The sequence below is a fragment of the Pungitius pungitius genome, chromosome 17 (assembly GCF_949316345.1).
Source record: "Pungitius pungitius chromosome 17, fPunPun2.1, whole genome shotgun sequence".
Classification (NCBI taxonomy): domain Eukaryota; kingdom Metazoa; phylum Chordata; class Actinopteri; order Perciformes; family Gasterosteidae; genus Pungitius; species Pungitius pungitius.
In genome coordinates this window covers 11,686,566-11,701,897 of record NC_084916.1, presented here as the reverse complement: position 1 = coordinate 11,701,897, position 15,332 = coordinate 11,686,566, and the positions used below count along the sequence as shown (strand labels likewise).

General features: G+C 44.2%; 2 protein-coding genes across 2 annotated transcripts in view; one reads left to right on the top strand and one right to left on the bottom strand.

Annotated features, from left to right (window-relative positions):
* The first annotated feature begins 2,862 nt into the window (after positions 1 to 2,862).
* Positions 2,863 to 4,677, top strand: abitram (actin binding transcription modulator). The gene is made up of 6 exons (XM_037474559.2): positions 2,863 to 3,066; positions 3,247 to 3,298; positions 3,502 to 3,631; positions 3,755 to 3,831; positions 3,916 to 3,985; positions 4,217 to 4,677. Exons 1-6 carry the CDS (start codon positions 2,985 to 2,987, stop codon positions 4,352 to 4,354), a joined length of 549 nt encoding a protein of 182 aa, XP_037330456.1. The 5' UTR covers positions 2,863 to 2,984; the 3' UTR covers positions 4,355 to 4,677.
* Positions 4,678 to 4,711: 34 nt separating this feature from the next.
* The window catches only part of ctnnal1 (catenin (cadherin-associated protein), alpha-like 1), a 35,734-nt gene continuing 25,113 nt past the window's right edge, over positions 4,712 to 15,332 (bottom strand). The window contains exons 5-19 of the mRNA XM_037474558.2: positions 14,761 to 14,850; positions 14,328 to 14,498; positions 13,515 to 13,715; positions 13,228 to 13,314; positions 12,821 to 12,979; positions 11,989 to 12,081; positions 10,446 to 10,596; positions 9,977 to 10,014; positions 9,839 to 9,889; positions 9,600 to 9,754; positions 9,236 to 9,284; positions 8,651 to 8,707; positions 7,192 to 7,311; positions 6,425 to 6,508; positions 4,712 to 6,337 (exon numbers count right to left, since the gene is read on the bottom strand). Coding sequence (XP_037330455.2) covers positions 6,170 to 6,337; positions 6,425 to 6,508; positions 7,192 to 7,311; positions 8,651 to 8,707; positions 9,236 to 9,284; positions 9,600 to 9,754; positions 9,839 to 9,889; positions 9,977 to 10,014; positions 10,446 to 10,596; positions 11,989 to 12,081; positions 12,821 to 12,979; positions 13,228 to 13,314; positions 13,515 to 13,715; positions 14,328 to 14,498; positions 14,761 to 14,850 — 1,674 coding nt within the window. The 3' untranslated portion in view covers positions 4,712 to 6,169. The remainder of the gene's footprint in view (positions 6,338 to 6,424; positions 6,509 to 7,191; positions 7,312 to 8,650; positions 8,708 to 9,235; positions 9,285 to 9,599; positions 9,755 to 9,838; positions 9,890 to 9,976; positions 10,015 to 10,445; positions 10,597 to 11,988; positions 12,082 to 12,820; positions 12,980 to 13,227; positions 13,315 to 13,514; positions 13,716 to 14,327; positions 14,499 to 14,760; positions 14,851 to 15,332) is intronic.

The window sequence follows — 15,332 nt, the reverse complement described above, 5'->3', positions numbered from 1 at the left end:
CACATTTTATTTAAAATCACGATTTGATCCTTTGAGTGTACCATGATACTAGTGTCCCCAACTGACCACTTCCTGTTGTTTGCGCACTGCAGAAGTGACACAGTGACACCACGGTTGGGTAAAAAAACATCATCGGAAAGGATTACTTTAAACAAAACCACAAGGGACTTATTTGGCCATTTTATTATCTTGATTGTTTCACAAAGACAGGCCTGCTCTGCAGCCAGGCACACCCGATTCCTTCAACTCACAAAGTTCCTGTTGACACTCATCCATATTTAAGATACTGATCGCTTGTTTTATGTTCTATGAGAGGCAGACTTCTGCTATAGTTGCTCTGGTCAGCCTTTGGAAAAATGCAGGAACTAACACAGAGCTGTTTTTTAACAGTTTTGTATATTTTTCTCTGTCTGAGTTTTGTATATTTCTCTCTGTCTTAGTTTTGTATATTTCTCTCTGTCTGAGGACAGATTTATCACCACAATAGCAAGAAGTAACAAAGCTTTACAGGTGTATTGGTGAGAACTATATTAAGGACATAGTTATTCATTTAATAAGTTTATTAGTAAGCAGAACAAGGGACGCCCATTGAAGAATAACACTTAATAATTAGCCATCGGTTTAATTATTATGGTGACAATTAATCTTTGCTCAATAATCAGCTCTCACGCGCAAGCCTTTTTGAACCATGAATTGAAACGAGTCCGTCGACACAAGGCGCAGATGCAGACGCAGAAGCAGAAGCATGTTCCAGCCTTAAAGGGAATCGTGAATTGGATTTACACACACACACACACACACACACACACACACACACACACACACTTTTACGAGCTTCAGGCCTCACTGCCTTTGGCGAGAGGCCACGAATAACAAAGAAGCTCCGACATGATTGATTGCAACTTTGATGACTGATTACCACAGTGAAAGCGTATCAGATTTGACGTGGCAACAGCTTATCGGATGATAAGCTGGACCCCCGTGCAACATATTCACTGACAGCAGCCCGAACACGTTTTAAATTTCCCAATCTGAAAACAGATCACAGCAACACAGTATTCATCGAGGAATGTACCACACTAATCGGAGTCTGTGTAAAATCATTCAGACGGGTTTTAAATGTTCCTTTAGGCAGCAAATGACTCTGTCTGTAAAGTGGCAGATTCAGGCGCTTCCACCCCGAAGCCCTAACCTGAAGGGAGGGATGCTTGCGTGGCTTTGAGAAGCCAATGACGAGCTGTGCTGTATATAATTGTACGACTGTGAAAATCCTAAATTTTGTTATTTAGCATCAAAGGGTTGTTGTAAAAGCAACAACTCTGTATCAATTGCTGTAGCCAATTTGGATTACAAAAAATCCCCCTAGAAACGTATAAAAGTCTTGTTGATTGTTTGGGTTCATGAAACTCTCATGAAAAATAAATCACCTTACATGCGTCACCAACCAGGAAATCCAACATTTTCTGGTCGAATATGCACCGCATATAGTCCAGGTAGAGGAATTGTATAAGGTATAGTGTGTCATTGGCTTCTGAAAGCCACGCAAGCATCTCTCCCTTTAGAGCCTCTCCTTTCCGTCGACGGGCTACTTCGAAGTGGAGGGAGAGACAGCTGGAGCCCAACATGCAAACAGCAGGCCAGAGAAGAAGGGCTGCTGACGTGGAGCTGTGCTTGCATCGCACACACTCAGAAGCATCTGCAGCTGGAGACACTCAAAGTGCCTGTCTGGGAACCAGCCAGTGAACCTTGAAGTCAAGATTTGAAGCGGGGGGGGGGGGGGGGGAGATGGAGCAAAGTTTAATTTCAACAAAATGTAGTTACTGCTTGGGAATGTACACAGACTGACAGATGCATGTATGAGCAGACGGATGAACACAGATACACATCCGGTGGAAACTGGAGGTCACCTGGTAGTTATCAGGACGTGTGGAGCACTTTGACACTCACATTACTTTTTTTATTTTAGAACTATAAAACTGTGAAACTGTCTCATGAACTTTCATAGATTCTAATCCTAACTTTTTAAATTTAGCATCAAAGGGTTGTTTTTAAAGCAATTTGTTTGGAACAAGTCAAATCACTGTTATAGCTGTTAAATAATATTAAGGGTAGGCATATTTGAAATGCCTGAGTCATGCCCATGATAACTTGTCTTCACTGTTTCCACAGCGGGTTCGTGTTTCATCTCTGAATTAATTGCAGACCGGGGCCCACCGCAGACATAGGAGTAATGGAAAAGTCTAATACGATGGGGTTTGACAGCAATCCTTTCCTGCTGGTGTGCATGGAAAAGTCATCGTGCCGCCAAATATCAGGCAAATGTCTTTCTTTCTCTTGTGATCTTTTTCTCTCAATTATCACAAAGATGACATTATTGTTCCAATGCCAATCCCAGAAAAATGTCCATGAAGCATTTAGTATGGTCAGTGTGTGGTTGGTCTAGGTGAGAGATGAGATGGAGGCGATTTCACAGATCCAAACTCTAGAGCAGTTTTTTGCAAAATTCCGGCATCTAGTGGGGAAAGTGAAAATTGCTCTAATAGTGTGTTCCACACAGGTTACACCACATGACCATTCTACGAAAAAGGGCGAAAAAAAGATGTACAAAGTAAATTTCAAAAACAAAGCTTTTTAATTTATATTTTAACATTGTTGTGGAACGCCCACCTAAAAACGAAAATTATATTATTTCTGTTTTTACCCAAATAACAAATAGGTATATGGAGAGTGATTATGATAGGATTACTTTTTAATAGCCAAGTTTACATTGTCATTTTAAAAGTTCCCAAATGGACTTAAAGAGTTCACATCCTCAAAGAGAAAAAAATGATCCGGAACCATTTTCCCTTTTAAAATTGTCGGAGTTGTTGGACGGACGGACTCCGCGGTGTCACACCAAATGCGGTCCGTCACGCGAGGTACTGTCACAGAACTCTGCATGTTTACTCTTTATCGGTGCGATTTGGTTTTGTGACATTTGTTTGATGGCTTGTGTGGAGCCGAGAGACACTGAAGCGACGGCGCCCTCGGTCATCGACCGGTATTACACGCGGTGGTTCCGGGCCGGTGAGTAACGTCCGTACCGCTGAAATCACTCGCACGTTCTGTTAGCTCTCCGAGCTAACGTTAGCACAACCTGAGCTCTCCGGGCATGGAGTTGTTGACGTTTTACCCCGATGACAATTAGCCAGCATTCATGCGTTTGATTCAAACACGTTAAGTGTGTGCTGTGGATGTTTTATTTAGATATGAAGGGGAAACCATGTGAGGACCACTGCATCCTGCAGCATTCAAACAGGTAACGTCACCACGAGTAACAGCAGGTGGTCACCAGTACATCATTTATTAACTATTTTATAGATACTTCAAACTGAATAACACTAAGTACAGCTGAAAAACAACTAACCCTCGTAAAAAAGTTATTCTGGAAAGTTGAATATAGGAACAGGTGGTTCTATTTTTCTCTTTGTTCAACAAGTTTATTATTATTGTTCTTTGCAGACTCTGTGTCATCACGTTAGCGGAGACTCACCCGATCCTTCAGGATGGGCGGGCAATCAAAAGCATCAATTACCAGATCAGTAATTGCTGCAGTCGGCTGAAGAACAAAGTGTCTGGAAAGTCTAAGCGGGTAAATTCACAATGATCAATGAAGCTACAGATGATCTTGGTCATTGTTCATGAATTTGTATGTGTGTAGTTTCACTTCCCACTCTTTTCGGCTTGGCCTGTCAATTATTCTTTCCAATTATAGGGGGGTCAGTTCCTTACTGATTTTGCACCTCTGTGCCGGATAACCTGCACAGATGAAACGGAATACACAATCTACAGGTGAGATAATAGTATTGTTTTTCACGTCATTCATTCTAAATGCTTGTCTGTCGGGATCAGGGACACAAATCTGTTGTTTTTCAGCTGCATCCGGGGTCGACTTCTCGAGGTCAATGAGAGTATTTTAGAAACACCTACTCTCTTGCTGGAAAAGGTAGCTATACTTTTACATGATAATAAAATGATCACTTGGTTATTGTTATGTATACTTGATGTAAGAATTTCACACCCTCTTTAATAAAACCGCATATTCAATTACACTGTTTAAAAAGCACTGCTGTAGTAGAGGTGACTGTTATATTGACTATACCACAATCATTGAAGTTTCATTTAATCTAATATAAATAAATGCTTGAATTGTGCTTTGTATGTCAAATCTAAACAGCCATCCACTGAAGGATACATTGCCGTCATCTTGCCAAAGTTTGAAGAGAGCAAGAGCATAACAGAGAATCTTCTGAGCAGAGAGGAGTTTGAGAGTGTCGTCTCCAAACGTACTGTTGCCCAATCTCAACCATCATGACCAAGCTCCACATTCTGGTCTCACTGGAGGAGTCAAAACTGTTCTGGCACTCGTCAGGTTGGACTGAGACTGATGACTGAGAGGCACAGTTTATTTTGGCCACTTCAAAGGGACTGTTTCATATGATGCAAGCCGTGCACTACACCTCTGTACTTACACATTGTTTCAGAAATTGAGGAAGGTTTCAGGAGGCACCCTGCGTTTCTTTAATCTTTTTTTTTTTTTTTTCAAATTTCATAAATGAATAATGGAGGAAAGCATTATAATTTACTTGAAGTCTTTTTGTTTGTTATAAACGCAACAAATATTTAATTTGAATTATTTGTCTAGAATGTCAATAAATATAACCAACAGGAATTTAAGAAAAATATTGTTTATTTTTTTTTGTGTCACTTTCATTAACCTTTCAATTGACAAAAGAATGGATGGTCCAAAACTAGATCAAATATTTCTTCTTCACATCTTTAGCGCAACTACAATGACTGGCATCCCCAGCTGCTCTCACACTGTACAGAGCATCTCTTAAGCTTAATGTATGTTAATCATCTCGGGCATTATGACACCTCATCTAGTACCAAAGTCATTACCTTAGGGGAGTGTGTGTGTGTGTGTGTGTGTGTGTGTGTGTGTGTGTGTGTGTGTGTGTGTGTGTGTGTGTGTGTGTGTGTGTGTGTGTGTGTGTGTGTGTGTGTGTGTGTGTGTGTGTGTGTGTGTGCCCGCGCGCTCTCTTCAAGTACCATATTATAGATACCATACACCATTTACAAATTGGCCTTAAAGGCAGCTTCACAATGATAGTCTTCATAACAAATACACTCCAATTGACGCCGGTACCAGTTCAGAATTATGTTTGTTTTTTGTTAAAGACTGCATGTAACAACACTGATTTAATAACAGGACAGCATAAAGAAAGCTTCTGGCATCCCTCAAGTATCTTAGTGGTACACTTTTGGAGAGAAACCAGGCCCATCCAGTCACTTAAACTGGATGTGTTAGAGCTTTATTTTTTCACACTAGTAGCAAGCTGAAAATTGTAGTTTACTAATGAGAATAATCATATTTGGCATTAAACTGATTAATAACAGGTCTAGCGTTCCACAACACTGTATGAAAAGTAGTCATTAATCATATGGTGTGGTTGACTTTTTAAATACTAATTTAACCAAGTGAGGTGAACCAGACACAATGTACCACTATCTCTAACACTACAGAAAAAGTGTCAACATTACAAGCTCATGACACAGACCACAAGAGACTCAAACACAAAGGTTTGGTGATGATTGCAAATTTGGCCACCATGTGCAACACGTTTACAATACGGCACGAAGCAATTGGGCTTGTAACACAGAGGCACATAGTGAAGACGGATGTATGGCTAAGCTGAGCATTAATAGGAGTTTTTTTTTCCCTGATTTCTGATCAGTTTATTGACTAACCTTCCAGAGAATCAATAATAAGTTACTTGGAAATCAGTGAGGGGCCTCACTGCAAAGTCATGGTCCTGGCTGATTGTCTCCATCTTGTGGCCTCGTGTGAAACTGGTGCTTCAGGTAACAAAGCGACCCTGGATTCAAAGTTCCCCTGGGAACAGCGAGCTCTGTAAAGCTCACACTTCATCATCCAGTCAACTAATACAATCTCTAAATGACTCGAGACATCCATCTTCACCACAAACTGCTCTAGCTCCCTGTGGTGTGTGCATGGGGTTGAGGGGAGTAAAGTATTTCCTGAAATCGATGGTCTGCAGAAAAGGGAGGTTGGCTATGTGCTGCGTCAAGGGACAACATCGTCCAAGGGAGGAGACTATTCTCTGGATTATTTGCTCTCGAGGAGGTTAAGCCCGACTATGTGTTGCTCCAGAGATTTGACCCCAAAGCCATTGCTGTCCTTGTCAAGAGTTTCCTCTTCTTTGACCGGCGTGGATGCGTCCTGCCTCTCTCTCCAGTCCTGCAGGGACCCCAGGCTACTCCTCTGTGACTTGTACTGCAAATGGAAATAAACAAAATACGATGAAAAACTAAGAATGTTTCTTCCACAGGTGCTTTTATGACTAGAGTCCCGTCTGATCACCTTTCTGCTGAGCTTGTTGCAAGTCGGTAGAAGCGAGAGAACCACAGTCAAGATGCCTCTGGTTGTCTGTATGGATGAATCCACCTAGAGGCAAAGAAATTCAATTAGTATGTGCACTAGGATTAGTTGGAGAGGGGAAGCATGGACAGCCATTGAATTCAAATGCAACAACAACATACACATACATATCATACAAAATCCAGCAGCCAACACACGCGCATCAGGACGTACACACTGTGCCATTAGAGACAAATGCTGGAGTGAAAAGATGGAGAAACAGAGATGGGAGCTAATGTTATGTATATATATATATCAAATGTGTGCTCATTAATCAGCAAAGGACAGGCTATTCTTTATCAAGTCCTTTAGATTACAACCTTAATGTATTACAAGGGGAACTAGGGGAGCTCATCCCTGCCCAAGATGCTCATTCATTCTCACAGGCGTTCATTCATCTTGCAGATAATGGTGTTACTTAGATATTAGGCCGTAGCCAATAATGAGATAACACTGTAATGGTCTATTGGGTCTTTAACTGAGCATAGTGCTTCGTTGATGCCCGTCTGTTTTTTGGGGATGTATTTTTGACTATTTTTGTAAGCTTCAGGGGAAAAAAATCAAGTCTGCTGCTAACACTGTGTGATGTTACTAATTTAAGATCTTCTCAACGAAACAGACCTGGGGGAGTTATTTAAAAAAATAAATCAATCAACTATACACACAAACAAACACCACAAGTTAAAGACACACACGCGTAGTATGAGTACCTTCTGGAAGGTGGCAGTCTTGCCCTGTACTGGGCTTCTGGCTCCCAGCTGCAGCTGCTGGCACAATGACAACATTTTCTCCATCTCTGTCATCACCAACGACTTCTCCTCATCAACTAGCTGGAACAGAGATGAGGAATGAAACGGGGATCGCAGAGGTGGTTTATCCTGGGGTTAATATGTACAGAGACCGACCGATGTACCGACGCACTGGATTTACCCTGCTATGGTTCAAACACAAATCAGGTCCAAAAAAAAAAAAAAATCAGCAAAAAATGAGGGTGAAATGAATAAAAATGTAGTGTAGTTTGATGTAATCCATCAGCAGCAGCCAGGTCATGGCCTGCTGCTTAAGTCTGTTATCCGGCTGGGTTAATCCCTCCATCTCAGTCACAGGGGCCATCAATCTATTTCTGTTACACGCCACAAGCGACCTAAAAACACAAACTCTTTTTATTCATCATAGCAGCATTCACGACAGAAGGAAAAAAAAAAAAAAACTACACGAAGCCGCGTAGACCTCAATTACAAAAATGCTCACTATTTGCATAAACAGCCCAATCCCGTCGATGGAGGCGACGCAGGTGTGCTACACAACTTTGATGCCAAAGAACTTTGAGCGGGGAGGGACGGACAGAGGGACTCCATTAGCACCGGCTTGTTTGATGTAATTAATCAGAACGCGTGAGGCAAATTGGAGCGCCGGGCCTCCGGATCATGAATTAGTCCGGCGCGGTCACACTCAACACCCCCGACCCCCCCCACCGCCATCCTGATTCCCACTGCACACATTCACATGTGCGCAGACATACCCTCCCACGGCCAATCGGCAGTGACAAATGAACGTCGTTAGCGGCTGTCAAAGAGAGCCGTGTAATTACACTTGGAGGACCTGTGGAAGAAGTTGGAGGAGGGCACCGGGGGCTGCGTCTGCGTTCGTTGGGCCTCCACTAGGAAGACGGTGGGAGTGTGCGTGAAAAGCACTTAATTTCCGGCTTTCGCTGTGTGATTTATAAGGCGAACCTGGCACGCCAGAATGGGTGATACGGGTGTGCGGTGTGTGAGAGGCGTAACGAGGGCGGGGAGGGGGGGGCACAGGGGCCCATGTGTTTCTGCATACAGATGGGTGGGCAGCTCATCCTATGCAAAAGACAAATAAACATGTTTCCTATTCCTATTCTCTTACATGTTTACATACCACTGTTTTGTTTTAGAAACAGAAAAGTAAAGCACACAAAAATAAATGTTTCTGGATTGTTCAGCTTTTCAACTGCACTCATTTTGTTGCTGCTTATATAAAACGTCTTCTTCCATGTTACATAACTCACATTGGATTTATTTTTTTTGTCTAGTGTGCAAAAACATTTAAAAAGTGTGTATTTTTGTGAATACATTGGGATTTGGTCAGCTTTAAACTGTGTTGGAGAGAGAGGGAGAGATTTATGGCATTTGTACGTACCTGAGTGGAAAAAGTGCGGAGAGACGAGCACAGCTGGAGTCCCTCTTCAGAGAGAACCTTAAGAATGAGTCAGAAATCAGAAAACATACACACATGCAGCCAAAGCTACGATTATTATAACTTCAACGAGGAAGCCGTTCAAAAGATTTAAAATAAAGAAAGAAAAAAAAAAGGTCGGTAATTATGACTAGCTTTGACTTTTTCTCTAATATTCCTATTAGCGCGCCCTCCAGTCTGTTTCCCTCCCGTTCCTCTTCCTTCACTATCTCAATCGCACACCCCATATTTATTAACTTCTGAGGGTATTTTTGGAACCTGCTTCTACAAATTACTCAACATTCCCAATTCAATAGATACCCTCCTCCACGCCACCTTGTTGGTTACCGCCTCATGTGTCCGAGCATAGTGGAGGGGGAGTGAATGAGGGGATGCTGGCGTTTGCTGACCTACTGATCGGCCCGCGCGAGTATGTGGCTCCACAAAACAACCGACGCATTCCTTTGCAACTTGGATGCAACGCGAGGAAAAAAAGAACAGCGAGTAAGGAGAAGGAGAGATCGGGCGGATACGGACACACACACATACCTCAGCTTGGTGAAAAAGATCCACTGTTGTTTTCAGCAGGCCCTCCCCTCTGGGGAAAAAAATATTGGAAACTTAAAAATGAGGAGAGGAATCATGGACGAAAGAGATGGATGAAAACTAAATACATCTACGGCTACCCATTCAAACTTTGGCTTAGATAAATAAATAAAAATGTTATCATCATAATCACTGCCATGTCAACTTTGTCGGTGCGTGCTGAATATCGATAGCCGGGGGCTCGAGAATCTCATTACCCGTAAGCCTCCGAAGAGATTCATGCGGCTGCTGAGAGGCTTTTACCATACTGATCCCCGAAAATGCAATCGGAGCGCGTGTGTTTGTCTGTGTGTCGCTGCGGGGTCACCTGGTGAACAGATACATGTTGTGGGCCATGCTGGCCACGCTCTGGCTCTGTCGCACGACGTCGTGCTCCTGCTCCTCCCACTTCTCCACCTCCGCGTCCACGTCTGACGACAGCAGGCGGAGCTCCAGGCCCTGCTTGGCCATGCTGGTCTGCTCCTGCACGCACACACAGGGGACGCACAGAGTGATGCTAGAAACCCGAGGTCCGAAGATCATTCAGAGGAGAATGGCGGGTGCTACCTCTGCGTCCAACTTTACAGCCTTGGCCGTCTTCAGGTTAGCTGAGAGTTTCTATGGGTAAAGAGTCAGGTGTTAATTATTCGGATTTCCATGGACATACGCATGGATATCCATGAGGATGGAAGTTGTGATACTCACCCCGGGTCTGGGAAGTGACACATAAGATCTTTTGTCTCCTGAGGGAGGAAAGGGATAGAGACAATCTGGATAACTGGTAATAAGTACAGACTGTCAAAGGCATCTAAAAAATGCTCTATGCCACCAGCGCAAGTTCCAGTTAAAAGCATGTATTGTTCATAATTCTATTTTACATTTGTGTAGAATTGACATAGATACCATAACAATTTAAACGTTTTTAAAGATATGCGCTTGCTTTGCTGAAATGATTCATTAAGGCATTGGAGGGGTTCAGGCGCAAAATGTGCACCACGGTTGTATCAGAGAATGTTCTTCTTTAAGGCTTGAATGCCATTGAGGGCATATTTTGCGTGTATTCTCTTCTGCTTCCCGCTCTTCCCGAAAGACACTCGGATCCTCTCTGATGTATTTTGCTGCTGACCCACACAAATGCACCCAAGAATCCATTAATAACTGAGGAGCAACGCACCTCGCCTGCCTTCGAAGACGTCGTTGATCTCTCTCAGCAGCAGGGCCATGTCGCAAAGCTGCGACTCCCAGGCCTCACAGAACACCTCCAGGTTCTCCTTCGCAATCTTACTGGACGGGTGGAGCGCCAGCGTCTGGGCAGCCGACACGATCTGAGTGGGAAGTGTGCGATAATGAGATTTTAAATGAAGTTGCTTGGTAAAGAGGGCGAAAAACTATGCGAATACGGGGAAAGACGGTGAAACAAAATGTGCCCTGGACTCATTTGTTTGACGCATCTCTCTAAGGCCCTGTGGTCACCTGTGATAAGGCTCATCTGCCCCCAATTCCCCAATAGTGGGTCTCCATTCATACGAGCCGTTCGTTGTTTTGACTTTGCAGTTTTTCTGGGAATTGTCTACCATTTTGTCCGACTGCTGTATTGGCCTCCAACTTGGAAGCAATTTTGAATCAAATCCTTGCATTGTTACTGATGCTCCCTCCTCTTTGTCTGCATTCAGGTCCGTCCCCTGTGCCTGCTTCCCAGACTGCGACATCAAACACAAGACTAGAGGCGGCTATCCGTTTCAAACTGTTATTTAATACAGCAACGGACACTAGACAATATACCAAGTCATTTATTGGTCCCATCTCTCCGGAAACCAGCAACAGCTCCCTTGGAAGATGGAAATCTTCTTTCATCGGCATAACCACGGCAACGCAGTGCCTTTTAACACACTGGTAATTCTCCCTGGGTTCACAACAGAGCCTCAAACGGTTACTACGGTTACCGCTTGTCTTTAACGGTTACGTTTATATCGATGTGGTCAAATGAATGAAGTTTCATTATTAGTGGGTTGATAAGCACATTTCTGTTGTCAAACCAAAAATATAAAAATAAACACAAGTTGACCAATACAACAAAAACAAACACATGAGCGTAATGGGGTATTACTCAAATGCACGGACAAAATTGCGCACACACACACACACACACGGCATAGTAACACACAGACACACAAAAAACACACACAAAGAATCACACACACACAGAACCCACACCCTTCCCCTACATTGCAGTATTTAATAGCCAATTACCCTCCGGGCCACCCCTCTCTTACACTGGGCCAACACAGACACACATCACCCCTGCTGCCCCATGCTGCAGTGTAATTGATTGGCTGACCTTTGAACTAGGGGTGCTGCCGAGCCACGCGGGGCCTGACACTCGCACTGCAGCACGGGAACATTCCACACCGCTGGATAATTACTGGCATGAATGGTTTCCAAGAGCAAACGTAATTAGGTGGACCAGGGACAGCATGTTCTCAGGTGCAGGCTGAGCAGACGTGAGCTCATTTGTCTATTTTCGCTCCACACTGCTTCTAAAAAGGAGGATTTTCCTCGGTTTCCGATTTCACTCCCTGATCACCGTGGGACCCGTTTGAACCACTGGCGTCAAGTCAAACGGGTCTCAGGTTGAGCCCCGCCCGGTGTCAGTTTCCCACACTTTGCTTCCAGTCGAGTGCGAAATTATAATATTACATCAGTCTAACACGGTGTACCTGTGGACCGATGACATGGAAGGTCTCCTCAGCGTGGATGCAGGTGATCTCCAGAGGCTCGCTGCCCGACACGTGGCACAGCAGCCGACACGTCTGAGGTCAGAGACACGTTTAAAAAGTCACACTGTGCGAAATGGAAATAAGCTCTCACTCTATGTGATTATAATAACCTCAGTGTAAATACACAATCAGAAGTGATCATACCCATTTGTATCACAACGTATGAATCATACTTGAAGTTTAATGCCTTATCACTGCCTTATCACTTGATTTTAGATGAATTGACGAAATCCATAAAAAACTGTAGGAATGTATGTTTTTCTGTTTTTTCAACATAAAGCAAAAAAAAAATAACTGAATAGACTGAAACTTTTCTTAAGGATAAGTGGATAATAAGTGAATCTTAAGGTTGCATGCTTTTAAATGTTTGTAAATTGATAGTATTTCAAAGAGTATAACTTACTTTTAACCAATACCTTTCTATAGGTATACTATTGTGTATGTTCTGAGACCTAACAGCAGCATTTTTCTGCTCAGTGTTTCATTAACCACAGCCACGGGGTGGACCTTCATTTGTTTCAGGATTACAAACGTACTCCCTCCCACTCGTGTCAGGCAGTTTGTGCTCTCCTGAACTTTGTTTTCATTGTGGCAAACTCGCCTTTTCACTTATTAGATTGAATTACTTATACTTAGAATGTAGATTGAAAACTACTAAAAAAAGTCAAATCTAAACTTCACAAAAGATTTCCTCCGGTGTAGTTTGCCAGTGAAACACCTTTATTAGGTGGCCCAGCCTCGCTGCCTCCCTTCCCTCCGGGCCCCCACCTACCTCCACCAGCTGCTCCTTCTGCTCAGTGAGTGTGCGAGAATACTCCGCCACTGCCTCCAGGTTCCCCTCGGCGCCTGCAGCCTTGAGGGCCCGCAGAGGCAACTGCTCCCCGTGAACTTTGAGCAAGTCAGCGGCGCGAATGACTGCCACCTTATGAAGCTAGAGGAGGAATTACAGGAAAGCTTGAGTCGAGTAACAGAGGCCCGAGAGAGAGCACGGGGTGGGAGACATGAATGAGGATTGGAATTTGAGGAGAGAGAGCGGAGGTGACGCAATGGCATAGTCGAGGTGACGGATGCGCTGCAGGTAATGCGAGGGACCTGAGCACAGAGGCAGAGCCCCCAGCGAGACACATTCCAGTCTTTTGTCTCGCCGTAAATCCTTTTTTTGGGGCAGAGAAAGCTCACCTCGCGTCGGAGCTCGCTGGCGCTCTGGCACGTCTTCAGGATGGCCACCTCCATGTCCTCCGTGGCTTCTTTGGCATGGACGGACTGCTGCTCCAGAGAGACAGAGAGGGGAATAGAAGCTGATATTCAACATGGTCTTACGGGCAGAAAATCAACTTGGGCTCTTTCCAACTACATTTGTGATGAGTTCATCTCCTAAAAAAATATCATATAGCGGCATACGTTTTAAAAAGAATACTCCTGCAGGAGGTATAAGCATCTGTGCAATGATGCCCTGCTCAACATACCGCCTCGGCCCAGGCTTGCACCAGCTGCTGGGCCTCCTGGCGCGCCAGCTGGCACAGACCTAGGATGGCCTGACGCTGCTCGTGGCTGGTGTAGGCCGAATCAGTGAAGTCCTCCGTCCGCTCCACCAGGGCCTCCAGGTGGCTGCTTATGCTCTGGGGGGACGGGGAGTTTAGGTTTTCTCGCAGGCACTCCACGCTGGACTGGACGGGGGGTGGGGGGGGGGGGGATTGGGGAGCAGGTCAAAGTGGTTACAAACACAAGAATTTTGCTAACCTTTGTTCTGAGGGGGGGGGGAAAGCCATAATTTACTATCTCATTATCATAACGCACATGACGAGGTCATCAAGTGAATGGGATGCGGGGTTTAGTCACCTTGGACCATCGAAGGTGGAGAATACATTCTGCAAACAACATCTTAAGTACACACTCGGGAAAGTTCTAACTGTTAATGCGTACTTAGAAGAAGCTTTTAGTTTAATGCTGCCATTAAGAGCTAAAAGCCATTTATTAACAGCAATACAGATCACTGGGCATTACAATACTTTCTCCTTCTTTCACCTCGCTGAAAAGATCCCTTCAAAACCCTCGTGTTGTGGCTTTTCTTTCATTTGCCGGTGCGCATCGAGGAGAGGAGGTTTATGATTGACGTAACCGTGACAACCAGGTCATAAAACATATTGATTCTCTGAGTTACATTTGAAGCACAGTGAACTATACATTTGTTTACATCTCAACCTGACAATCGAACACCCACATGGAGTCACAACCAGACCATCCGAGGATTCTTATCCAAAACGATGGTCTTTCCATACCTTGAAGTTGTTGATGCCGTTATAGATGCTGGCGGGAAGGATCTTGTTCTCCCCACAGCTCCGTGCCTCTGTGACGATCTCGATGACCTGCTCCAGGGCGCAGCGCATCCGGTGGAACACGGCGTCCTTGTTGATCCGCGCCGACTCGCAATCCGGGTGCCTCAGGCAGGTCTTGGGAAAGAATTCGACGTGGAATGTCAAAGCTCATGCCCTGCTCTACCGTCTCCAACCTTTCCATGTTCAAAGACAGTTATTAATTGTCCTTTGGTATTTTTTAAGACATCGGGGCTTCGGGTTTTTGGGCATTGTCATTCATCGCAGTATTACACGCCGCCTTGAAATTAAATAAACCTGAGAAGGTCATGCATCTTTAAACTGGACATATCCTGTAACCGTTGCCGAGAGGTCCTCCGTTGGTGCACAAGCTGTTTACCTTAGAAGCTGTGAGGAGCATCATGGTGCATTTCTCCAGCACTGCTCTGGCTGCTGCCATCCGTGCCTTCTTCTTCTCGTCCTTCAAGTCCTGCAGGACACACACACACACACACACACACACACACCAGATGGTAAAGGGTGGCTTTACTTGTATGAACTCTCTGGGTGTCAAAGGGACATGAAGCCACAAATTTAAGCAACTAATCTCTTTGATGCTGGTTTAAAGAGACACACAAATGTGACACAGATTACTTACAAACACGTGAGAACTTCCTATTTAATTATCTCCTAATAAAAAAGAGATGCTTCAAGTATACGAGGGAAGATGCAGCGTGCATGACTTGCATCCCTTTCTATCTACTTCAAATAGAAATAGACTTGGTATTTAGGGCTATGGGAAGGACAGCTGGATCAATTCCTCTTCTATTACTCTGCGTTAGATTACAAATATCTATTTTAATGCCTCTGTGCTCATCTGCCTTCAATAGTAGATTTTCTGAAGGTCTGAGTGCTTGTGCATGCGTGTGAATGTGAGTGAAAGGGAGATTTAGCCGTGTCGCGTTGGTGACA

What these genes read in the sequence shown, in the direction of transcription:
- abitram (XM_037474559.2), top strand. Translation starts at nt 2,985, where the DNA reads ATGGCTTGTGTGGAGCCGAGAGACACTGAAGCGACGGCGCCCTCGGTC. An exon ending in CACGCGGTGGTTCCGGGCCG is followed by an intron (nt 3,067 to 3,246) that starts GTGAGTAACGTC and finishes TGTTTTATTTAG; the next exon opens with ATATGAAGGGGAAACCATGT. An exon ending in TGTCTGGAAAGTCTAAGCGG is followed by an intron (nt 3,632 to 3,754) that starts GTAAATTCACAA and finishes TTCCAATTATAG; the next exon opens with GGGGGTCAGTTCCTTACTGA.